The 27,481-nt window shown below is 40.1% G+C and overlaps 1 protein-coding gene across 1 annotated transcript in view; it reads left to right on the forward strand.

The window, feature by feature from the left end:
- Positions 1 to 27,481, forward strand: part of SNRNP40 (small nuclear ribonucleoprotein U5 subunit 40) — a 109,211-nt gene that overhangs the window by 36,420 nt on the left and 45,310 nt on the right. The window contains exons 5-8 of the mRNA XM_069224898.1: positions 16,300 to 16,422; positions 17,378 to 17,498; positions 21,113 to 21,195; positions 21,536 to 21,597. Coding sequence (XP_069080999.1) covers positions 16,300 to 16,422; positions 17,378 to 17,498; positions 21,113 to 21,195; positions 21,536 to 21,597 — 389 coding nt within the window. The remainder of the gene's footprint in view (positions 1 to 16,299; positions 16,423 to 17,377; positions 17,499 to 21,112; positions 21,196 to 21,535; positions 21,598 to 27,481) is intronic.

Raw genomic sequence — 27,481 nt, forward strand, 5'->3', positions numbered from 1 at the left:
AGCCAGAAGGTGATTTCCATGTAAGTTTATTTCTTCTGTAGAAGACCCACGACCGCACCAGCAACCATTCAGGATGAGAGGAAAAAGGCAACTGCCCAGAATTAAGAACTCTCGAACTAGAATGTTTGCAGACGCTGTCGCGGCACAAGAAACGTGTTCAAACCAATTCAATGCAGTTAGATGGCATACATACAATTACTTTTTTTAAACATGACATTACATTTTTAAAACAGCATATTACATCACCTTCCCTCCTTACAAAATTAAAGAAAGATTAGTTTAGAAGGTAATCATCAAATATAGAAGGCAATTTAACAATGCGATTACAACGTGTTCGTAGTACATTGCACCTTACCCCAACAGGGTTCTCATCATGACTAAAAACATCAGTTGAGACTTCTCCAGGAGACTCTGGCGAAGCCACTGAAATAACATGCTCATCAGAAATGTTACTAGAGCCAATAGAAATGTCAGTAGAAATCATATTATCAGCAGTAGAACAACTATCTCTGTCAGAGTATACTTTTTTGAAAATTTCAACTTGCTCTGCAGTGATTGGAACAACACTATTTCTATTCCACCAGCCCTTTCCTTCCAACAACAGAGAATTCTTGGTTGCTTTAACAACTTTAACAGGTAAGGAAAATATAGATTCTCCTTTCATGACTCCTTGTGGTTTTTAAATCAAGACATAGTCTTGAGTGTTAATTTTACACTCTTTCACGCTATTTCTAATGTCAGTTTTTTTTTCTGCATCAATTGGTTTTTTTAACACTGTGTTCTGTAATTTGGTCAAATCAAAGATGCCCTTTTCTTTCTCCTTAAACTTACTGTTTTGCATGAGCCAAGATGGAATCGCGTTAGTAACTGCTTTCCTTCCCCTAAGTAACACAAAAGGAGTCAACTCAGTAGTTGAATGGGGTGTAGTGTGGTATTTCCAAATTTTCTCTTGAAGATACTGACCAACATCCACATTTGTGGCAACAACAGTCTGTATGCCCTCCTTCAAAATGCGGTTAGCCCTTTCCACTAGGCCATTGGATGCAGGACTTTATAATGTCACTTATAAATGTTTAATGCCATATTTTTCCATAAAAATTCCCATTCTTTGAGATGTGAAATGTACATCATTATCAGTAAAAATTGAGTAGGTGAACCTTCCAAAAGAAAAAGCTTTTCCAGAAAAAGTATAACAGACTCTGAATTGGCACATTCAACAAACGAATAATAAATCCACTTAGAAAAATAATCTATTACTACATCAGAAACCTCATCTCTTTTGGCAAAATATAAAATGGACCTGAAAAATCAATAGCTATACTATCCCAAACTTTATTGGGAAAGGGAACTGGACACCAAGGTTTAATAGTATTTTTCCAGTGTTTATCAGACACCACACAATGTGAGCAATTATCCACCAAGTTAGAAACCTGTTTGTCTTGACCAGGCCACCAATATGCCTCTTAACATTTTCACTGTGGCTAAAATTCCTAAATGCCCTTCATGAGCAATCCTCACAATTTGATCTCTTAATCCATTAGGGGGAACAAACAAACTACCTCTCGTGCAAATATCATTTTCAAAAGATAATTCACAGGCAACCTGCTTGTAAGTCCTCAATTCACTACATACTCTTCTCAGAAGTCCAACTACTGTTGATGAATTTGAAGACTTGAGATAGAATTTTATCCTCTGTCATAGCTATCTTCCAATCATTCATTGTAATGTTACCATCACAAGCTGAAATGGCATCAACTAAACCAACAACACATTCAGTGTCTTGTTTCTCTGTTTCCTCAGTGTGACATTGAAGTGACATATGTGACAAACAATTGACCCTAGTGTTTTTTCCAGCTTGTATGTATTTCACTCTCAAATCATACTCCTGTAATTTAGACAAAAGTTAAACCAAGCGAGTAGAGGCCTTTCCCAACCCATTTCCACTGAGAAGGTATACCAAAGGCTTGGGGTCGGTATAAACATCACAACTATTACCCCATATGTAGGTCTTGAATTTGTCTACAGCCCATACACAAGCTAAAGCCTCCCTTCTCAATGGTACTGTAGCTGCTCTCCGCAACTGAAAGTGTCCTAGAAGTAAATGCTACAGTGTTTTCTTTACCATTGACTATCTGCCCAAAAACACAGCACCGAAGCCTTTTAGACTGGCATCCACAGCCATAAAGGATTTCCCAACAGAAACAAATGGTATAAGAGAAGGAGCAGATAAAACCAATTCCTTAAATTTCTGGAAAGTTACATCAATTTGATCATCCCAAAGAAACTTTTGACCCTTCTTAAGTAAGGACCTTAAAGGTTGAACTACTAAGGCATAACCTGGCACAAAGCGTGCAGTAGTACTCGCACAGTCCCAAAAATGTACGTAGTGCATCTTTATCTGCAGGAGGAGGAGCATTTTTAATGGCTTCCAAATTAGTTTAGGTTTTATCCCGTCACTAGATATGATGAGACCCAAATACTCCACTTTTTCAACCAAAATCTTATAGTTCTGTTTTTACTGACATACCATGTGACTGAAGAATATCAAAAACTTTCTTCAATAGTATAACATGCTTTTCAGTAGTGTCTGTGTGAACAAGAATATCATCTTGAAAAGCTACAACATTGCTTATACTACCAAAGAACGTGTCCATCATTTTTGGGAGAACACTGGCAGCAGAAGCCAACCCAAACGGAAGTCTACGATATTTAAATGCACCAAAAATAGTCAGCATCTGGGACTCTTCACTTAAGGGAATCTGAGGATACGCTGAACGTAGATCAATTGTTGAAAACATTTTAGAGTTTCCCACACTTGTGATCAACTCTTGTATCTGGGGAAGAGGATGGCAGTCAACTAAAATGTTTTTATTGAGTGATCTCAAGTCTACACACAATCTAAGATCACCAGAACCTTTTTTTGTAAGAACAATGGGTGAAACCCACTCCGATGAGACAGTGGGAGTGATTATCCCCTCAGAAACTAGTTTATTCACTAATTCTTTCAAATTCTGTCTAATGCTCAAAGGAACTGGTCTAACTTTGTGAACTATCGGTATAGCTCCTTTTTTTACTTTAATATAATGTTCAAAGCCTTGAACTGTTCCTACTTTATCTAGAAATACTATAGAAAATTGAGTTCATTTCTTCCAATACTGACTCAGAGGACAATACTGAGAAAATTGAGACGGAATCCTTCGCACCTAACACAATGTCATGTCCAGGGCGTAAGATATTGTTTAGTTTGGCTAAATCTTTCCAGTCCACAATGTCTCTCCCATTCACAGCCACATACACTTTTGTGAGTATTTGTCTGCCCAAAATTCCTAATTCCGTCCAGAAAAATCCTAGTAAGTCTATATCCTGATCCCCAAAAGCCTTGGGATTTATATCAGGACATTCAAGAACAAAAGATTTGGACCATAGAGAATAAAAAGTTTTCTCTGTTTGAATAGTTACTGGGGCTCCAGAATCTGCCATGACAGTTACTTGTTTCCCATCAATCAAAGCAACGCATATGGGTCCCTTAACACCTCCCATTTTTGTTTCTGACGTTAACTGACCTAGGTATGTGTACAGTCAAAATCCCATTACCCAATCTACTAGTGCACTCTTGAACATCTTCCTCTTCTTAGTATACACATTGCTAATTCGTACTTCAGACAAAGTATTGGTTGAACCAGAATTGAACATGCTGCTTCTGCACACTTTTTGAAAATGTCCTGTTTTGTGACACTTAATGCACTTTTTACCAATAGCAGGACATGGTGAACTATTCCCAATATGATTATATGAACCACACCTATAACAAACAGACGTGCTTTGACCCTATTTTTTTTTTTTATTAAATATTTTTGCGATTTGTCACTAGTAGCATATATCACTTTTTCTTCTGTTACACAACTGACTGCCAGGTGTGAGTTATGATTCGACAAAACTTTTGAAGAGGCAATGGACCTTTCAATGCTTTTAGCAATATCAATTATCTCTGCTAATGCTGGATTGTGACAAGCCAGAAGCCGCTCTTGAATTTTTGTATATGTCTACATTGCTACCAAAATCACACTTAGCCGCCAGCACTCGCAACATTGCAACATAATCTTCAACCGATTCTTCGGCAGACTGCTTGCACATAGCAAAATTAAACCTTGCTAACAACACACTAAACTCATCTGAATATTGCATCATCATTCTTAACTTACCCTCCTCATTCACATTCCACTCAGATTCTTCATCGCGGGGCGCAGAGACAGGAGGCAAATTGTCAAAAACCGGCTGTCCTGCCACACCTAGATGGTTAAATAACATTGCCATTTTTCTAACTGGCTAGAAATTGATGGCAATTGCCGTTAGATAATTCTAGAAAATTCTTAGCCACTCAGACCATTTTAAATCAGGTTTACTGCCCTTCTGGAAAAAAAGGGACAACTCCTTGAGATGACGCCATGGAAACAAAGTAAATGAAAAATTATAACAAGCGTTATGGTCAACAAATTCAAGTAATACAACCAGCGAAAATAATTATTATAAATACAACCGCAGCATGAAACCTTCTTTTTTTTTTTTTTTTTTTTTTAAACAATATGTAAAAATTAGTATCTGAACAACAAAATATTGTGGCCAAAGTTGCTCTTTGAAGTGTGTCCAGGAGTGTCGAGAAAAAAAATAAAAAACAAACAGGATACCGGTGAACACTCAATAAACAAAGTGAAAGATTATATCCTGTGTATAATGGTGAAAATTTACTGAACAGAAAGTTTGGAAGTCATTCTTTGGAAAAAAACGCTAGTTATCCTCGCATCAAAACGCAATCTTCATGCAGCAGCATTTGCGTGTCAACAGTAACCAGAAGCATCTTTTGCGCATGTCATTGGTTTCCAGGGAACACGTGAATTCCTCCTGCACCATCTTTTGCGAGTCAGCGGTTTCAGGCAGCACGTCGGAAGACACTCTCCTATCATGCCAAAATTTTGAGCAGACAAACTGTAACCAGGCAACGTGTCAAGTAAACAATCTCCTCGCGCGTCAGGGTTTCCAGGCAACACGCTCTTGAGACGTACTCGCCCAGTAACACGTACTGTACACATAACAGGCAACCAGCAACAACAAAGTCTTGTTTTTAGCTTTAAAGTCTTAATTCGATCGATAAAGACTTAATTATATCAGAACGGCTGCGAACACAGAAATCACTTATCGCAAAGACGAAGGTTAGAGGTCGGTAGGTCTTGGGTGGGGGTGGGGGTGGGGGGGGAATATTTACTCTGTGGAAGTGGAAACATAACCCCACTCCTGGTACCATAAAATGCAGAGCTTAAATCCATACTCAAAGTCCACGAGCCAGAAGGTGATTCCCATGTAAGTTTATTTCTTCTGTAGAAGACACACAACAGCACCAACTACCATTCAGGACGAGAGGAAAAAGGCAACTGCCAAGAAGTAAGAACTCTCAAACTAGAATGTTTGCAGACGCTGTTGCGGTACAAGAAACATTTTCAAACCAATTCAATACAGTTAGATGGCATACATACAATTCTTTTTTTTTTTAAACGGGATTTTACATCTTTAAAACAGCATATTACAGTTCCTTAGGGACCCATGCACACTGTCACTCGCCGCTTCACTCATGAGCAGCACTGCAAGCCCCCATGCCTACTGGCTGTCACGGCGTACACTGTAATATGCTCATGAAGGCAACCCTCGCAGAACAGACATCACACCAGGGCCCCGTGCATGTACATGATCACACACCACTTCTGCCCAAGCGTTGCCAATCTCCCCTGTAATCACAGACAGTAATGCTGCTGCACATAACGGGCCATTGCTGGAAGTCGATGTATGGCTGGCACATGTTTTGGAATTGGATCACCAATTTAGCATCCAGTGAGGTTGGCTATCTATACAATCGCAGACATTTTACATACCCTCTGTAGCAGTTGGTACTCTTGTTTGTTTATTTATATATATATGTGTGTGTGTATACATGTGTGTATCAATATATATATATATATATATATATATATATATATAGATATGTGTGTGTGTGTGTATATATGTATGTATATATATATATATATATATATATATATATATATATTTTTTTTTTTTTACTTTGATAACTTTAATTGTGGTTTAGAAAAAGGACTCCGCGTTTTTTCCCCTCTGGCTCATTGGGGTTTGGCACTGTAGAACTCGAAAAGGAAACAACTAATGCAGCTCTTGCTTTCTGCGGCTGACTTATTAAGCAAAAGAAATAGCCCTTGCGCTTGGTCACCGAATAGCCTTTTGCTAAAAAAAAGAATTCACATGGGGAAGGGGAAGGTTTTGACTGATATGGTGTAAATAATGCCAGTAAACGCAGAAAGTGGGCCTGTGTGTGAGCATGAAACAAGTTTATTTTGAAGAGCTCTCTTGCTTTAAATGTGCCTCTGCTGCTGCAATGAAGGGAGCTCGGGGACAAAATCATTTTATTACTGGAGACGCCGCATTTGGCTGAACAGACAACAGCATGTCTGCTAATGGAGAGCTTGTCAGTGTGAGTTCGTTAGCAGCAAGGTGACATTAAATTCCCCTGTGCCTAATTTGCCTCATGGCCTTCAAAGTAACTGTGGTCAAAACTTCCTCTACACTGGTGTGGTGTCTACTCTACTGCAATTTTGTATCTTCACTGTCACTAACCATTACATCCATGTTGGTCCTGGCTATTTATTCTGTTAGATCAACTATCCTCCTTAAGAGGAGGTGCTGGGGCATTTTTGTGAAGCTGTTGTAACAAGCATTCACAGATGTGCTAAAACAGTCTTTTGCTGTATAAGCAGCTGAAAAGGGAGTGTGCACTTACAGGTTGACTATTTTAAATTGTTGCATAAATTCAGCTTTAGACACAAGGGTTAGGTAGGCCTCGATTCAGGTAATCCATTTGTTTAATGGATGGGAAATGTCTAGAGGTGTCACCGGTCTAAGGAGGTAATCAGAATCTGAGTTGCACAGACATGGTGCACACCTCATTTACACTCTTCACACCCCTGTGGTGACTAATAGGATTCGAGGGCAGTTGTAAGAAATGTTATTGGGCACTCAAGCCACACAAACAGTAAGGGCGGGGCAGCCATTTCCTTAACTTTCATACCCACCACTTTCAAATGTCACTAGCTGCCACGGACATGGGAAAGGACATTTAATTGGCATAAGTTTGTCTGTATAAACAAGAATTAAAAATCTATTAAATATTTTTTTGTGATAGGATTTTAGCTGCAGAGAACTATGCCAGTGAAGTGATTAAAAGATAAATGTTTTCTTTTATTCAAAAGGATTTAACTGGAACAAAGGAATTACATTAATATTTCTTGACTTTCTTCCATGGGAAGATAAATTAAATTAGGCAAAATTATAGATCGGGAGGTCTGGAGGAGACAGTAGATAAATAGCCTTCACTTTATAGGGATTTCACGCTATCGAGTTTTGAGATGCTGCTATCTGAATTAGTGAAAACTACATGATGTCAATTGAATTCGGGTCACAGCTGGACCCAAATCCAGCCTCTTGCTTTTTAGTTGGCTGCAAACTCGCAATACTTGTGATTACATGTCTATTTCTCGGCTGTCCTTCTTAGTCAAAATTGTGCAAAGAAAAATTAACAAACAATGGAGAGTCCATATTGAAGCCTCTAAGTCTCTTGATACAAGACAAGTTGGCTTTAAGCCCATGCATTATACAGAGACTATGTTGCTAGTGGTGCTTGATGAAATCAGAATGCTCTTGCATTAGGGCAGTAGAGCAGCGCTGCTGCTGTCGGACCTTCACGCTGCATTTGATACAGTATTGCGCCCAACTTTCATACATAGACTGGGCATTCAAGGGGGAGCTCTGGATTGGCTCGCCTCCTTCTTATCCAATTGTATCGAGGCAGTTAGGATCTCATTGTTCTCCGCCGAGAATAAATTACAGCCATGTGGAATCCCTCCAGGGTTAATCTTGAGCCCCACTTTGTTTAACTAGTATATTTCTCCCTTTGCAAGATTGATAAAGAGCTATGGGTTGTCTTCTCTTGTATGCAAATTATACCAAATGGTGTCTGCAGTTGATGAGAGAGAAGCTGTTAAAAACTTAACTTTCATGCCTGTATGGTCTTCATAGCTCATTGGATGGACACGTGTGCCCTGAAATTGAACAGGTACGAGACAGGATACCCGTACACAGAAGTGATGGCTGGTAGAATTGGGTAATCCACCTCCCCTGTATTATCTGCTAAAAATCTGTATTTTATAATTTGATAAAAACCTAAATATGGATAAACAAGTAATTGTGGTTTTAGCCTCATGCCTTTTTGTTTTTATATGAGAATGCTGCGCAGAGTGCTTCCCCTGTTACCAGTGTAGGTACACAAATTAGTAGTCCAGGCAATGATCCTTTTTACGCCAGTACTACTGCAATGTGTTGTATTTGGTCTGCCAGCTACTACAATAGCTAGAGTGCAAAGAGTTTAAAATTGGGGAGTTCTAATGTTAACTGGAATCAAACACTTAAATCAGTCTCTCGGGCTTGAAAAGCTCTTCACTCCCTTCCAGTATAAAAGAGAGTGGTCTTCAAGATTGAGAGCATAGCCCATAGAGCCTTCTATACCCACATCCCAGAGATTCTTTCCTCTAAGCTCCAAACCTACTTGCCATGCAGGCTTTTAGGAACAATGGATGCACTGCTTTTAGCTATTCGTCAAATTAACTGTGAACCAAGGGGTGGGAGATCTTCTCCCTTCACGCCCTTAGACTCTAGAATAGCCTACAACTACGTGCAGAATCTAATCATTTAAAGTTGCGTAAGGGCTTGAAAACCTGGTTATTTCAGTTAACTCCCTGTGCTCGTTGCTTAGCACTAGGGTACTCAAGTTAGGGTAGTTATTGCTCTGTACAAGCATTCATGATCATCATGCACTTTTATGATTATGAGCTTAAAGGTAAAGTATAGATGATGCAGGGAATATCAGAAGTAGTATATTTCAAGTGGAATGGTGCTTTAGCACCATGAACAATTACAAGTTAAGTTAATAATGTTTTTTTCTTGCTGAAAATGGAATACTCCATTATATTCAGGTAGTGACAGGCTTTGCAACTAATCAGTCCTAAATAATGAGGGGGCATTTTTGGCCAAAGAAGTAATTTGGCTTGGTGCTCCTGCATCATCCTTGGATCTCTCTTTCATGCTGTGTGGGTCTTGGAAGTCATGGCCATTCAGCTTGAATTATTTAAGGACTATGTAGGTGTGGTGTTTACCCTCCAATCTGGTCCTAGAACCATGAGGATAGAATGTGGTGAAGCTCACTTGGCAGTTGGAGGCTCAAGTGGTGGCTGGGGTTTTTTCATCTCTTCATGCATACGAGAAATAAACCTTAGAGTTTGGTTCAATCTACGCTGGTCTCATTAGTCGATACCACAGTAGGCCATTCAGGCGTGCTGTCTGTGGTTTACAATTCAAACTCCTCATTTGCCCGCTTTATGAGCTAGTTAGCTAGTTACTATGACCTTGTGAAAATGTGTACTTCAAGAACTAAACATCAGTAAGGAGTCATTTGTTAATTCAAAAACAAATCCTCATTTAGCTGGTTTACAACTGTAAGATTCATATGTTTCAGTTTTTACTTTTTTTTTTTTTTTTTACATATATATGAAGACTGAAAAGAATGTTTCACCATTCATATTTTTTCCACCTTGGGAAAAATACAGAAATTTGCCTTTTACGTTTTTGCTGTCAATTTTGACTTTCTGACCAGTAGTGGGTCAAACTAACTGTACTTGGATTTGTAAAAGGTTGAGATTGCCTAATGAAGGTTAAATACCTGAAAATCTACATGTGTGCTAGAACATTGGTGATTTCATACTGAAGTGAGAATATGATCTTACATCTGTTAAATTAAGAAATGTACTAGTTCTAACTTATGCTTGTTTCTTCTACCAAAAAATAAATTTGGATAAATGTCAATAAGATGATTTAAAAGAAACATGGCTAAATACAGACTGAAATTAAAAAATTAAAAATAAATAGCAAACAAATGGAGCCCTAATTACATTTCCATAGAAGATGAATTCTACCTCCCTACTTCTTGACCTCGCAAACCACCTTTGCAAATCTGGTATACTTAGTTACATTTTGTTCTTATCGACCTTCACTCTGCTTTTTTTTATTTTTTATCCTTTAATCTCGGCAAACACGGAAGACCAGATTTTTTATCTGTTTTCCATAGAAATAACTCAGTCTATGGGGTACATTCAAATATACTTGTAATATTTGCGCAATTTATTATGTAAATCTTACAAAAAAACTATTTATAATAAAAACATATATTACATTGACATTTTAAATAGTATAGGAAGAATACTGACAAAAGCTCTGTGCCTCCAGTGTGGTTGGTCAAATAGCTCTGCAAGCATTTGATAAAAATATAACTATGTTAAGGCAGCCTCTCTCTGTTTTAAGATTGTCCAAAATATCAAAGTTCCCATATGCAGAAGGGATGGTCTAACGCATTGTGCTGTAGTAATCCCAACCTGTCCTTAAATATCCTTCAAATCTTACTTTCTACATCAGAGCCAAAACAAACTCCAGTGATTTCCATGAACCGCAGAATGGCCCACCAAACATGTAAGTGCGCCTTGCTTTATGGGCCAGGCTGAGTAGTGGTTATGGATCAATTTTAGCGTCTTCAATGACATTGACAGACATGCTGAAGGTGCATCTATCATGTTGCGGAACAGAGCTACGTTATGTGTGTAGGAAATATGCCTTTTTGGTGTGGTAACCCAGTATTTTTGGCCTTTTGCTAGAGCCTATGTTTTTTGCTGGCTGTAGGACTGTGCACTCTTATCCTGCTAACCAGTGGCAAGGTGCTTATGCACTTTCTTTAAACATGGTGAAATTGATATTCTCCTAATTGGTATATTTATCTTACATGCAAATCCTTAATATATGGCACAAAGAGCACCCATAGCCTGTAAGTTCAGTGTCCGTAGTGAACTGCAGCACCTAGTTTCATCTGCTTAACTGACAATGGAACATATGGATTTGACCGTCCATAGTAGCCCGACTGCGGCAGTTTAAACACAGCAATTTGACATGTAAAAAAAAAAAAAAACTTTTGACAGGTTAAACCCTCTCTTTTAAATAATAATAAGTCACCCTAATGTAGACCTTGTAATCCACAAGGATGCATGGTATTTAAAAGTAGCATATGTAGAAATGTATTGTTAACATGTCCTTTCAGTGACTAGCATCCAAAAAAAATATTTTTCACTTTGGCAGGCCCAGCTGTCCTATGTAGAACCCAGAGTAAAATCATAATACTGTATCTCTGGAATGGGACTAGCTGAAAAATCATTAAACAACTATATTTTTTCCAGTTATTAAAAATCCAATTCAATGATGAAGTCAGACTTTTAATAAATACTAAGTGAAAACTACTTTTTCCAGCCCTAAGTTCCTGGAGGCTAATTTGCATTTGCTTTGAGACTTTCCCAGCCATGGATTAGCGTTTGAATGAGTATGCAAAAGGTGTGAAATGCCTCTCAATAAGGTGACCAGAATGAGCACATGTGACTCCTATGTACCTCACAGAATATGCAGGTTGGGGGCCATGAGCATCATTTTTGACATTACAATGTCAAATCCTGCACAACAGGTCTGCTGAGTTTAAATATAACATGTAACACACATGTGAAAGGAAATTAAATAGGATGCCAAAACAGTTCTTGTGTATCCATTGTATGGTTGCTGGGGTACCCTACTTTTGTCCTATCAGATGTCTGTCTTTGGGTTTATTGTGGCTACAGTGCCGTCCTCAAACTGGACTTTAGTGTTACATTTGGAGGGAGGACACTGTGATGACATAGTACACCACACACACACACACAAACCCCCCCCCACACACACACACCCACACACAAAGCCAAGTTGAATGTGGCTAAAGAGTTTCACCATCTCGAAAATGCCCATATTGGGTAGGGTTGGTGGTAGGAACTTTTACCCTATTGGTTATGGTGTGCCCAGGAACCGTTCCTACCCACTAGCCTATGCCAGGCATGAATGTGGCTTCTCCAGGCACCCCCTTTAGAAGACTCCTGGACTTGAGAAAGATCATAAGAGGACTGAACCTGCTGTCTGCAACCCAAGAGGAGGCATCAAGAACTGAGCTTGCTCTCTCTTATCCACAGGACAAAGACATCAACCCCAAGGGTCATAAGGCTGACCTCCTGTTAAAGCTACAAGAATACAACAAAACTGCCCAGTTGATCAGTGGCAACAGGATCAGGACTGGTCCTTGTTGTGTTCGCCTGCCTGAAAACCTGTGAGGCTCTAAGTACCCCCACTGAGGGCCTGAGGAGCTTTAGAAGCTTACTGCCTCCCCCCCCCCCCCCACCCCAAACAATCATTGTAGCATCAAATTGCACCTAGGTCCCGGTATACTGGGACCATAGACTATCATTGGCACTTTATACTTCTTGAACCTATTACTTCATAGAATTTTAAAAATTCATATCTCAAGTTCCCCTTATTGGATTTTTGTAATTTTGCAGTTCCAACTTTGGGAATGACTCTCCTAGTATCAAGTCACTCTTGTCAACGGTTAATCATCGGTGTTTTGGAGAAAAATATGCATGAATATCACCTACAAAGCACTGTAATTGGGTGGTACTTTTATAGTGCTTTTCTTGTGGAGAAGAATATGTTCAGCATCCTTCCATATATCTGCGACAAGGATTGCCCTAAACCAGTGATTCTTAAGGGTTTAACTTCCCTGGACCCCACTTTGTCATGGCTGGAACCTGAGGACCCCCACTGAGTCATTAATGGAAGTAGTCCGGCCTTTTTACGATTTGAATCTCAAAACTACAGGGAGTGCAGAATTATTAGGCAAGTTGTATTTTTGAGGATTAATTTTATTATTGAACAACAACCATGTTCTCAATGAACCCAAAAAACTCATTAATATCAAAGCTGAATATTTTTGGAAGTAGTTTTTAGTTTGTTTTTAGTTTTAGCTATGTTAGGGGGATATCTGTGTGTGCAGGTGACTATTACTGTGCATAATTATTAGGCAACTTAACAAAAAAAAATATATACCCATTTCAATTATTTATTATTACCAGTGAAACCAATATAACATCTCAACATTCACAAATATACATTTCTGGCATTCAAAAACAAAACAAAAACAAATCAGTGACCAATATAGCCACCTTTCTTTGCAAGGACACTCAAAAGCCTGCCATCCATGGATTCTGTCAGTGTTTTGATCTTTTCACCATCAACATTGCGTGCAGCAGCAACCACAGCCTCCCAGACACTGTTCAGAGAGGTGTACTGTTTTCCCTCCTTGTAAATCTCACATTTGATGATGGACCACAGGTTCTCAATGGGGTTCAGATCAGGTGAACAAGGAGGCCATGTCATTAGATTTCCTTCTTTTATACCCTTTCTTGCCAGCCACGCTGTGGAGTACTTGGACGCGTGTGATGGAGCATTGTCCTGCATGAAAATCATGATTTTCTTGAAGGATGCAGACTTCTTCCTGTACCACTGCTTGAAGAAGGTGTCTTCCAGGAACTGACAGTAGGACTGGGAGTTGAGCTTGACTCCATCCTCAACCCGAAAAGGCCCCACAAGCTCATCTTTGATGATACCAGCCCAAACCAGTACTCCACCTCCACCTTGCTGGCGTCTGAGTCGGACTGGAGCTCTCTGCCCTTTACCAATCCAGCCACGGGCCCATCCATCTGGCCCATCAAGACTCACTCTCATTTCATCAGTCCATAAAACCTTAGAAAAATCAGTCTTGAGATATTTCTTGGCCCAGTCTTGACGTTTCAGCTTGTGTGTCTTGTTCAGTGGTGGTCGTCTTTCAGCCTTTCTTACCTTGGCCATGTCTCTGAGTATTGCACACCTTGTGCTTTTGGGCACTCCAGTGATGTTGCAGCTCTGAAATATGGCCAAACTGGTGGCAAGTGGCATCGTGGCAGCTGCACGCTTGACTTTTCTCAGTTCATGGGCAGTTATTTTGCGCCTTGGTTTTTCCACACGCTTCTTGCGACCCTGTTGACTATTTTGAATGAAACGCTTGATTGTTCGATGATCACGCTTCAGAAGCTTTGCAATTTTAAGAGTGCTGCATCCCTCTGCAAGATATCTCACTATTTTTGACTTTTCTGAGCCTGTCAAGTCCTTCTTTTGACCCATTTTGCCAAAGGAAAGGAAGTTGCCTAATAATTATGCACACCTGATATAGGGTGTTGATGTCATTAGACCACACCCCTTCTCATTACAGAGATGCACATCACCTAATATGCTTAATTGGTAGTAGGCTTTTGAGCCTATACAGCTTGGAGTAAGACAACATGCATAAAGAGGATGATGTGGTCAAAATACTCATTTGCCTAATAATTCTGCACTCCCTGTATATACAAATAAAAACGGAAACAAACATTCATCAAACAACTACACAAATGATGAAATATTTTATTTAAATCACAAATATTTACAAAAATCAAACATTGAACAGGAAGGTAAAGCTTTTCTATATTCAAATTAGGTCACTCATGGTCCATGCTATATTCGGTATGATGCAGTGCCACTGTTCCTACGAAACAGGATGCTCACTTAATTTTTGTCCTCCAATTTAAAATCCCTTCACATTTACAGAACGTTTTACATTGTTTAATTGTTCATTTTATTTCTTTATTTATATAGAGTGTTATATACACTTTATTCATCTTTTAATATTACTTAATTTTCTAAGCAGCCCCGGGCCCGCAGACCTCCCCAGACTGCAGGTTAAGAATCTCTGCCCTAAACAGTTCGTCAGTATAAAGATCTATCACCAAGTATGTCTCTTGAAATCGTTAAAGCACAGGCCAGCTGGCACAAAGCCAAGGTGCTCTTCATTCTCAAGATTATCTTGATAAAAACATCAACTTTTCTGTCGATGAGGGGAGAAGGACAATCTCTGTGATAGAATAGCATGTTGGGAATGACACAACAATTCCATATATCGAACCACGTTGATTTAGGGATACTTCCATCCCAACGATTGATGGTGTTTCTACCTGTCCCTTTTGCTACCATTTTCCAGAATATCTGATCTTTCCTACTTTGAAATTATGTCTATTATCAGGACAATTGTATGCTACAAGATTCTTGTTTCTTGAATCTGATGAGGTATTTATATTCCCGCTTAATACTGTTCTGTACTTCATTTAGTGTTTCCTGTGCCTGTGAACTTTGGAGAAAAGATTTCTGTGGTTAACCTGAGCTTCAGCATCAAACCAAGGACGATTTAAAACTTATCATATGACGCCATGTTTGCTTATATGGGCCTGTATCTGTCTGCCATTGAGAGGAGAGAGAGACTGTTATAATTATTACCTGAACGCATGAAAATACCATTTTCTTATCAGAAAAGACTGAAAAAATATAATCTTTTATTTCTCTGTATCTCTTTAATATTTAGAGTGCAATACAGCGTATTAAAAATACTCAATAGTTCTTTGTTTAACCGCACTGAATAAGTAAAATCTATGCTTTTACACTAAGATGTGGAAACGTTTATATATTTAAACAAATTCCAAGGTTTAAAAATATTGCTTACTAATTGATTGTATTGGATGTTTTCTCTTTGATACTGCTACTGTAGAAAGCTTTTGATGAACACTATAATACTGTGCAATATCAGAGGTCTGATCACTTTCCACCAGAGCTTACTTCACAAGTTTGTTTCTCCAAGATGTTTACAGTGGCTCAAAAGTGGTAAACTCTTTGTGCATTGTGTATGAGTAACATTCGTGCCTTGGTCACAAGTTATCTGGAACAGAGTGGGGTACTTAATACCCTGGGATATACAGTTATTCCAACGGTGACGTATGTATTGCATGTGATCTTAATTCATAATCAGGGCCTACATGTTCTGCGAGCAAATAATCTGCCATTCTAGAAGGTCAGAAATCAGATTTATAGTTGTGTAGGAAGGCTTGCTCTTCGTAAACTCCACTGGGACAGCCAATAGAATGTCTGTGCTACATCTGATTATTTAATTATACTGCCAGTTTTAATAAAACTGTGTCTTGTGCTGAAACTCTTGATTAGTGGTTGCTTGAGGATTACCCATTCTATTTGCTGTCTCTTGTGATTGACATAGATTTGTACCTATCCGCCGAAGCTTGTGTGTGCCTGCCTATGTTAACAAACATGAAAAGTTAGAGGATTTGTAAAAAGTTATTATCTTAATGCTGACCTGGGTGCAACCTGTTCTTGTTGTTCAAGCTGTGGGATATCCGGAAGAAGGCCGCCGTCCAGACCTTCCAGAACACATACCAGGTTCTATCAGTAACATTCAATGATACCAGCGATCAGATCATCTCTGGAGGCATCGATAATGATATCAAGGTACAGGGTGTACAGATTTGGTTATTTGGTTGTTGTTTTTCTTCGGCATACTCTGTCTTCCCCCCCACCCACCCCCACGCTAAAACATTACCAATGTAAAGGGTTTCAGGACCCATCTTATGAGGACTTTTCAGTGTTTTTATTTTTTTTAAATTCTGTATTGAATTCACTTTATATCATTGTCTGGATGGAAACCTTATTTGTGACCCCAGTTTACTACATTGTCTGACTGTTGAATAACCTGATGAGGTTACCTTGTTACTGAATTTCTTATAACATTGGTATGATCCTAACACTCTGGACTCCAGCACAAACTGTTCCTTGTTTAACCATACAAATGTGTGATTAGACTAGGTTTTAGGTTAACTTACAGTGTCTGAGCGTGTGCAATAATTCACACATGCATTCCCAAATATGTGCAGTTGTACCAATCCTGGTGCATGCAAAACTACTGATAATGTATGTAAATTTTCAGACACAAAAATGTCATTTGCTAATCCTGCAGCATTTAGCCTCTGACACTTGCATATTAATACCATTCCTAAGCATCTTGAAACAAAGATTTTCCATATGCTTTTTTATTTCAACCAGTGCATAGCTATTCAGGCATAACCGCTGTAAACACTTGTGATGTTTGCAGGCAAAAAAAAATAGTTCACATTTTGTTGTGCATCGGACTCTTAGCTCTGCAATGAATGCAATAAACAATTATATTAATCATCTGCATTTGTTTTTAAAATAGTATTTTCAGTCCTAAAAACCTAAGAATTAGAAGTTCAGCTAAGTGTAATTGGGTGAAAGCAGAAAATAAGAATACTTTTCGTGCCGCATGAGATTGGGTCATATTAGCATTTAAATTTTCAAGAGACGCTGCGTTGAATGTGAAGTTGCTCTTTCTCTTGACAAAATTCTAATTTTGTTCTTTGCGATGTCCAACATGTTTTTTCTTTTCTAGGTGTGGGACCTTCGTCAGAACAAGTTGATGTACATGATGCGTGGGCACGCGGACTCTGTGACTAGTCTAAGCATAAGCACTGAAGGGTCCTACCTACTTTCTAATGCCATGGATAACACAGGTTTGTCTAACTCCAAGCATATTGGTAAACACACTGTGGACAACAGAGGTATTTAACTCAAGAGGTACATACTAAGAATGCGTTGGTCAAGACAGGTACTTCAACCTCGTGGGCTAGCTAGTAAACATACAATGGACAACACCAGTACATAACTCATACACTATCGAACAAGAAGACTGTGGACAATACATGTACAGGGAGTGCAGAATTATTAGGCAAATGAGTATTTTGACCACATCATCCTCTTTATGCATGTTGTCTTACTCCAAGCTGTATAGGCTCGAAAGCCTACTACCAATTAAGCATATTAGGTGATGTGCATCTCTGTAATGAGAAGGGGTGTGGTCTAATGACATCAACACCCTATATCAGGTGTGCATAATTATTAGGCAACTTCCTTTCCTTTGACAAAATGGGTCAAAAGAACGACTTGACAGGCTCAGAAAAGTAAAAAATAGTGAGATACCTTGCAGAGGGATGCAGCACGCTTAAAATTGCAAAGCTTCTGAAGCGTGATCATCGAACAATCAAGCGTTTCATTCAAAATAGTCAACAGGGTCGCAAGAAGCGTGTGGAAAAACCAAGGCGCAAAATAACTGCCCATGAACTGAGAAAAGTCAAGCGGGCAGCTGCCACGATGCCACTTGCCACCAGTTTGGCCATATTTCAGAGCTGCAACATCACTGGAGTGCCCAAAAGCACAAGGTGTGCAATACTCAGAGACATGGCCAAGGTAAGAAAGGCTGAAAGACGACCACCACTGAACAAGACACACAAGCTGAAACGTCAAGACTGGGCCAAGAAATATCTCAAGACTGATTTTTCTAAGGTTTTATGGACTGATGAAATGAGAGTGAGTCTTGATGGGCCAGATGGATGGGCCCGTGGCTGGATTGGTAAAGGGCAGAGAGCTCCAGTCCGACTCAGACGCCAGCAAGGTGGAGGTGGAGTACTGGTTTGGGCTGGTATCATCAAAGATGAGCTTGTGGGGCCTTTTCGGGTTGAGGATGGAGTCAAGCTCAACTCCCAGTCCTACTGCCAGTTCCTGGAAGACACCTTCTTCAAGCAGTGGTACAGGAAGAAGTCTGCATCCTTCAAGAAAAACATGATTTTCATGCAGGACAATGCTCCATCACACGCGTCCAAGTACTCCACAGCGTGGCTGGCAAGAAAGGGTATAAAAGAAGGAAATCTAATGACATGGCCTCCTTGTTCACCTGATCTGAACCCCATTGAGAACCTGTGGTCCATCATCAAATGTGAGATTTACAAGGAGGGAAAACAGTACACCTCTCTGAACAGTGTCTGGGAGGCTGTGGTTGCTGCTGCACGCAATGTTGATGGTGAACAGATCAAAACACTGACAGAATCCATGGATGGCAGGCTTTTGAGTGTCCTTGCAAAGAAAGGTGGCTATATTGGTCACTGATTTGTTTTTGTTTTGTTTTTGAATGTCAGAAATGTATATTTGTGAATGTTGAGATGTTATATTGGTTTCACTGGTAATAATAAATAATTGAAATGGGTATATATTTGTTTTTTGTTAAGTTGCCTAATAATTATGCACAGTAATAGCCACCTGCACACACAGATATCCCCCTAACATAGCTAAAACTAAAAACAAACTAAAAACTACTTCCCAAAATATTCAGCTTTGATATTAATGAGTTTTTTGGGTTCATTGAGAACATGGTTGTTGTTCAATAATAAAATTAATCCTCAAAAATACAACTTGCCTAATAATTCTGCACTCCCTGTATATCTAACTCATCTGCTGTTAAATAAAAATACAATGGATGAATCCCAAATGTCTACATTTTGACCCAACGCTTCAATGTGATATGGACAGCAAAGGTAGGTCTAAGTAGCAAATAAACATGCCGAGGACAGTTTAGTATGTCAGATTTAAAAGGCTGTTGAATAAAAAATGCCAGGGACAGCACTTGAGTAACCAACTTGAGGGTAGTCGAATAAATGTATTTGTTGCAGTCTGTCGCACTATTTGTAGGGAACCACTTTTTTCATGAGAAGTCTAGACTCGTCTATAAAATGTGCGGCATAGTTATTCATATTGACTGCTTATTTCTTGTATTGAGAATACATGCCTTTTGAGGTCTGCAACAAAAGAACGCAACTGTCTGTGACATGAAAGCAGAACTCCGGCCAAAATGAGCTTTAATTTTTGAGTACTGTTGAATTGAAAAAATATAACACCAGTTAGTGACAGCATTTAAGAACAGCAGAATTCTGGTAAGAGGCACTTCAAACAACTCTCTAAACATCCTTCCTCACCAAAATCAGTTGAACTCTTTATTCATCTTTGTACTGCAATGAGCCACAGCCGAGGTCTCGTAAATCTTGCTGAAAGACTATGGAATGTTTCAACAGCTAATGGCATTGGTGTGAAATATGGTGTTCCTCTTTGATAGAAGAGCCTTAGCACTTGAGCCGCCAGTTAACACAGTGGTAAAAGTGTGTTTCTACCACCTAAAACTCTTCCTTTCCCTAAACTTTCCTCTCAGGGGGCATGGATATTCTCCTTACTTTGATTTTAAGTGGTCTTGTCCAGTGTTCTTGTAGCCTCCTCGCAGTGGTAGCAGAAAGTATTTGAGTGGTAAATTATTCTCTTCTTGTGCACTTTCAAGTCATTCATAATCTAGTGCACTGAAGCTAGTCCCCTTTTGTGTCTAGTCGTTTGTATAACTATATAAAACTCCACTATCTAGCCCCATGTGTTTCTTTGGATTATGCTCATTTTGGTAGATCAGTGTTATTTTGTGTGCTGTCATATGTTTTGCTTTGCTCAGGCTGCAATGTAGAAGCTGTGGAAAATGAATGGTCTCTCTGAGGAGGAACTGACCGTTAGCCAGAAACTAGAAGTAGACTGTACCAAGAGATTTACTGCTTCTGGTGGAATGTTCCTCTTCCTTTTATTTACATCAGACTTGCTGTAAAGGGAGACCATGGTTTATAGTCCTGTCTAATTTGTGCAGCTAGAACTGGTATTTCTTTAATTGTGTATTGTTGCTTCAAAACGTTTTCACAGTAACTTGTTGTACCTCCCAGAGTCTTCGAGGTAGTAATGCTCATATGTTTGATTTTGTACTTTAAAAATGTAGCTGCTGTATTGGACAACGGGTGACATTGTTTGAGGGGCTCAAGCATCAGGGGTTTTCAGTGCTCCCTAGAAGGATTTTATTTCCATGTTATTTCCTTTGCTGCTCTTTAGGGCTTTTTGGCAAGATGATTTCTGCTTTTGATGATGGGTATCAGAGAATCTTCTTTAACTGTAAAAATCCCTTTGAGTTACTTTGTGGTTTCTATATGAGATAGGATCTGGAGAGAGAGAGCATTAAAGGAATATTTACCCTGCAAATTCCACTCACCAATGAAGGTCACTCCTGCCACATCACGCTCTACAGAAATGTATTCTACAAACACCATTATTGTCTTGGCTTTACCTTACAGACCTGCTTAAGGTCTTCCACCGCTACTTACCAGCTGGTTGCCAACTGCCGTTTTTATTTTCTTGTACAATGATATTTTTGTTTCTAATAGAGCACAGGTGTCCGTCTAGTTCCTCATGTTTGTGTTTTCCCCTTATTTGCATCCAGTTCGTATCTGGGATGTGCGCCCGTTTGCCCCAAAGGAGCGATGTGTGAAAATATTCCAGGGAAACGTCCACAACTTTGAGAAGGTTGGTCGCTTACATGTGTATGGCTGGTTTTATATTACAATCTTGTTAGTCTCTCAGTCAAGATGCCCCAAACCAGTTTTATTATCAATATGATTAATGTGCAGAAGTGTTTTAATTACATCCTAAAGGAGCCATTTAATTGCCTTTTCAACATCTCCCATTTACTTGATAAAAAGTAATGACGCGCTGACACTTGGTGATAACGAAAAGTACATGCTGTAATTATGCAATTAATCTTTCTGTAGAGCTGTTAGTTTGAGTCCGTAAATTTAAAGCTGCCTTCTATGATGATTTCTCTGTTAGAAAAATATGTTACATTTGTGCCTTGGTTATTTTATAGAATCTCTTGAGGTGTTCTTGGTCCCCTGATGGAGGAAGAGTGGCAGCAGGATCTGCCGACAGGTGAGCATTCTTTAAAATATGTTAATTTCCCGTAAAATATATTAACTTTATTACTCCATCATATTGAGTGAACTGATAAAGCAAATAGCATTATAAGCCTGCTAACGATAAATAGTTATGCAAGGCAATGTGATAGCTGTGCATCTGAAGGCACTAGCTAGAGGAGATCTATAATTCTTTTTCACATATTGGAATCTTGCAGGTTTGGTTAAGACTTTTTGCACCATTTTAACAATGTCGGCCTAACACTTAAGAAGCTCCATTGGTTTGCTTTAGAACCAGGGTCCCACGAGTAGGTTCAGTGAAGACCTGATCATACCTGATTTTCAAGATAAACATATATTTTGTTGAATGAATTCTGTTTAGGCCTGTTGCATGTAAGTATTTGTCCTCTACTGATCCTCAAATGCTTCATGCATCTGGTGTACCTTACTTTCATTGTTCTCCCATGCTTTGGAACAATAAGGACACTTAGCATACATACAAATACAGCAGTGGAGTAGGTGAGGCCACACAAGGCCGATCAAGCCAGGTATGAAAATTCCTACCATTTCAAAGCAAGAAGAGTGATTTGTAAGTGATATTGGATGACCAGGTATGCAGAATGTTTTACCAAGGTATAACAGGTACTAAAGTAGTAGTAACATAATCCATGGCTTCCTACTCTTGTCTAAAGAATAGCCAGTAGCATGTACCCTTCAGATAGTCCCTCTTTGCATGCACTTTTGATGAAGGTTGGTTAATGAATTTGACATATTGGTGTTGCCAAAAGATGTTTTTATAGACGTGACATTAGATGTTTTGCATGGTTACCGCAAAAAGCAGAACCAAGCTATGCCACTTTGACAGAAATTCCGAGTAGATTGTAAATGTTTTGATTTCTGTGAAATCGTTTGGCCTGTTTAAATCAAAAGTATTTTCCATGTATACTTATAACATTTGTGAAACAGTATGATTTTATGTCCACAGTAAAATTCAACTAGTTTCCAACGTCTTTTCTGAGTTAACTTTTTTTGGATTTACAGAAACTGTCTTGTAATTCAAACATAATGGCAGCCATCAATCAGACACACAAGTTACATCCTCTCCAGCCAAACGCCTGAAATAACCCTTGTAATATTTACAACCAATTATTTATGACAGGCCTTTGCAGTTACCGCACTGTTTGTTTTCCCTTCACAGAAGTGTTACCTGTTTCCTGATCAATTTCAAGCAGGAGACAATGCTGTAGCTTGTTTCCCGCTAGAGTCGCGGGTGGAAACCTGAGTTTCTGCCCACCGACCTAGCTGGAAACTCATAATGACTCCGTCGGGGAAGTCGAAGCGTAGGCAGCGGCCACCCTGTCAGGAGTTTGGCGAATGGGTTTTCCCATCTGCCAAACTTGTAAATGAGGCCCAAAGTCTTGTTTAGGGGTTTAGTTGCTCCCCTAGTTGATAAGTGTACAGCAAGCATTGTTTTATTTATGTCTTTGTAAAAAGAGTGTGGCAACTCTGCATTACAAATTGGCACAAGAGTAACTTCTCACACTTCATTGGAAGTCAACTCTGTGCAAAGCAATCAAGTGTGATACCAGTAAACATCCATTATCTATCAGAAAAGAGCCTTGAAGAGGAGCATGCACTCTGTGAATATGAAGTTGTATTTGTTAGGTTTTATGTTATATTTTATGTTTTGGTGACGTTTTTGTTTTGTATGCTCTGCTTAAGTGTTATGTTGAGAATATTGAATTGTAGAAAAATGTTAAGAGGCGAGATGGGGAGAGACAACTCCTGGAACGTTCTTCAAAACAAACAAAAATAACTCAGCCATTGCTTTTTAAGCAACAACAGATAAAGTGACTGATGCAAAGCTCAGACAGGAAGAATTTGAAAACTTGCTTGTACTGCAAAATGTGTTATCAGAAAATTACTTTTATGGGGAGAAACAAATTGGGATAAGGAGTTCTATAACTTAGGACAATTCGTAAATCATGCCTACAAAAAGAAACCTGGAAGCAAGGTGCTGGAAACATTATTTGAGGTGGGCTATGTTCAGGTGGATTATTTGCAAAAGGCCAGGTTATTTTTCCACCCGCTTGTTTGCTGTTTGTGTTTATTGCCATTCTTTCCTTATGCTTTCTGGGCGGTGTAGGGTTACCCTTTTTGTATAGTTATTTTGGGGGAAAAAGCTACTTTATGTATTTAACGTAGAAAGGGTTGGAGGGCAGCTGCTGAGATTTTAAAGCAAGCACATGCAAACCTTGACAGTGTTTAGCTAATGGTGCTTGGTATTTGTTGTGTCAGGTTTTAAATAGATACATTTGTTCACAAGAAAGCAATTGATATCCTCATTATTACTTCCTACTTCTAAATGTTGCTCCTGTCTGTGTACCAAATATTCTTGCCAGGACTGGTGTAAAGTGGACTAATATATTTGCTGGAGGTTCCAATCTAGTCAATCTCTCATCCTTCGCCGTTCAGTACATGGCAGAATACATCAGTTATCTTCTAATGGTGCCTAGATATCTCTTCAGGTGGACCTGAGCTTTACAAATGACTTTTGTGTCATGTTGTGTTTTTCAAGGGTGTTTAATAGGCTGTGTGGTCAGAACATAAGCTATTAATTCATGGCTGTAGCACTCCTCAACCCCCGTTCCTGCGTTCCTACTTGTCTTGCAGCAGTCACTATCGTTTTTTGCATATGTCTTGAAAGCGCAGCTCTCAGCAAGACCTATTGTTACCAATTCCTCAATTTGTACATGGAGTGGGGTTTGGCTGTGCTGCATAGGAGTATTATATTACTGTGCAACCTCATGCTATTAGCTGAATGGTGTTTATTCCCACTTCTTATGGAGTGCTTACATTGCAGTGAATGAGGAAACAATTTAAATCTTGATTCTATAGTGAATCATCACCCTTCACATTATTTATCTTCTAGATAAATTAATTGCATACAGAAAGCAGTTGTTTTACTGTGTTTTCACTGCACAAGCCTTTACTGAAATACTTTAGGCAAGACTCCAAAGGCAAGCAATACCTTTCGACTTTCATTGCTGTCCTTTCTAGCTGAATCGCTGTAAAGTTGTAAGACGACCACCTGTTATGATTCATAATCAGCAAAAAAAACAACAATATCCATTTTTTGGTCTCCTTGCCCTTTTAAGCTTCCAAAACCGTAGCAAACTATATCATGTACAATATTTGCCCAGGAATAATCTGCCATGTTTTGCCTGCATCCATTAAAACAATTACATTACTGTTTGCATGTGTTGCAGTGTACCAAATTGAACAGAAGTGATATGTCTCAATTCAGGTTTTTTTTTTTGTGTTTTTGTTTTTTTTTTGTTTCCCCAAAGGTAATGCAGTGGGCCTCGCATTTGCTTGAGTTATAGCTATTATTATTGTAAATTTATAACTGGATTTTTCCTGCCCCATAAATTGTTCACCACTGCCTCATAATTTGGTGTTTTCCTGCCGCATAATTCCAGTGGCCCTGCATATAACTAAAGCACTTCAATTTACCTTTTTCCTCTATCCTCAGCTAAAAAAAGAAATTTTGCCATTTAGCATCCTAATTTATATCTGCCATGGTAATTCCAATAGAATACCGCTTTCATCACCCCACCATCAGAGATGCTGGCTGGCTATGCTGGCTGGCTAACGGAATTCCCCCTCCAAAAAAAATAAGGATGTTAAGTTGGCCTGAATCATGGTCATAATTATAATAAAGAGAGATTATGAAAACATATACAATTATCATATAAAACCAATAAAAACTTTTATCAGAAATAAACTTTTGGCATTAGCCCGGTATGCTCAGAACAGCCCCTAGAGGACACCACAATGAAAATAGCATTTGTAAGAAACTTGGTTATGTAACCATTCAGTTACCCCTTAGAGGGCATACCCACATGAAAAGAAAATGGCAGTAAGTAATGCAGTGTAACAATATTTCTGATAAAGACTTCTAGTTGCAGATTCCTCACCTTAGAATTTCCCCCCAGGTCAGACTGGATCCGGAGATTTTTTCTTCGAGCAATACCCATGCACGTCAGTAGGTGGTGTCTGTCGACTCTGCGGGCGTCGTTGGCATCGTAGTCGCTGTGATGAAATCTGGAGTAGTACATAGACGCCGCCTCAGCGCAGTGACGTCAGTTCTTTTCTTTCCACTCCACACGCTGATCTGGAGAGAGCTACCCTGGTCTTTTTGACCGATTTCGACCCTTTTGTCGAGTTTTTTTTGTGAGTTTTTGGTGCGTCGAGATGTCCCCGAAGACCGGTTTCAAGCCGTGCGAGGACTGTCACCGCATGATGCCGGTGATGGATCCGCATCGGGTCTGTTTGTGGTGGTTGGAGCACGATCATGACCCAAAGTTGTGCTCCAAGTGCTGGGCCATGCAACCGAAGGCCTTGAGGGAGCAGTCCCTCAAGCTCACGGTGGCCCAGCGCTCGACTCCGTGTAAGTCCTGGCCTCACCTGAGGGGAAGATCTCTACACCGCTCGCGGAGCCACCACCATTCTACTTGCTCTAAGTCTTTGGACCCAGGTACGAATAGGAGAAAGTGGTCCTGTCACCCTTCGGCTTCACCCCATCACTCAGCTGATGCGATGCAGGAGGAGCGTTGACGCTCGCGGCCTCTGTCTTCGGATTCTGCTTCTGGGTCCGCTCCACGCTTCCCTGAGTTTCCGGGAGCCGAAAGAGTTTTATAAGGCCATGCGCCTCATTTGGGCAGGCCAACCCCGATACGGTGTCTTCGGACCCAAGGGGTTCTGTCGGGGAGCCTTAGTGTTCCACGCCAGCTTCGGTTGCGGCCATTGAGGTCCTCTCCGGATCTCCACCGATGCGGGTCGTACCACTGAGACCTTCCCCGGCACTGGTTCGAATGTCTACACCCCCGCCCACCATCGACGTCGACCTGATGCTCATTCCTGACGACTCTGAGTCGGAACGGTGTCGGCCAACGCCATCTGTCATTGATGGAGCCTACTGATTTGAACCCTTTTTCTTATGGGTACGGATTCCTTGAGCTGCCTACTGTTCAGGTCAGATCTCCTGACGGAGGTGCCTCAGCCAGAGGCTTCCACATCTGAGCCCCTTCAACCATTCAATGACACAGGGCTCCTGTGAACAGGACTATTGCACGCCGCCATTGGCCTGCCCCAAACGACCCTAACTTTCTGTCCCAACACCCCAACCCTGAGAGTCTTGTCATCCAGGCTTCCTCTTCCTCGGGCACATTCCCTTCTGCTCCCCCGGATAGGGAATCAACAAGGCTGGAACAATTTGTGAAGAAGATGTTTTCTTCCTCCAGTCTCGCGCTGCAATCCGTGAACACTGCATGCCTTTTGGGCCGCTATACTCACTCTCTGTGGGATACGGTCGCACAAGTTCTGCCGCAGATACCATAGGAGGCCTGTGCTATCGTCTCCCAAGCTGTCTCCGCTGGGAGAGATGCAGCAAAGTTCACGATCAGATGTGGGCTGGACATGACTGACTCTCTAGTCAGAATGGTTGTGACAACGGTGGCCTTAAGGCCTGGTTCCGTACATATGTTTTTTTGGGGGATGTCCAACAGACCCTTATGGACATGCCCTTTGATAGCTCCCGTCTCTCTGGAGACAAGGCGGACTCGCCTTTGGAGAGGTTCAAGGACTCACAGTCAATGGCTTGGTCCCTTGGCCTTTCCACTGCCACTCACCCCCAACATTCCGTTTCCCTTTCATCGGAGATGTTCTGGACACAGTGCAGTTTCGGGCTTATCCTCCCGTAAAGTGAGTCCAAGATATTCAGGCTATGATTCCGATCTTTCAGCCTCTGTCTTAGGTTTCGGTGAGACTGCCTCTGAGGCTGCTGGGCCTCATGGCCTCCTGCATCCTGCTAGTAGCACATGCCAGATGGCATATGC

The sequence above is a fragment of the Pleurodeles waltl genome, chromosome 3_1, assembly GCF_031143425.1.
Source record: "Pleurodeles waltl isolate 20211129_DDA chromosome 3_1, aPleWal1.hap1.20221129, whole genome shotgun sequence".
Taxonomy (NCBI): Eukaryota; Metazoa; Chordata; class Amphibia; order Caudata; family Salamandridae; genus Pleurodeles; species Pleurodeles waltl.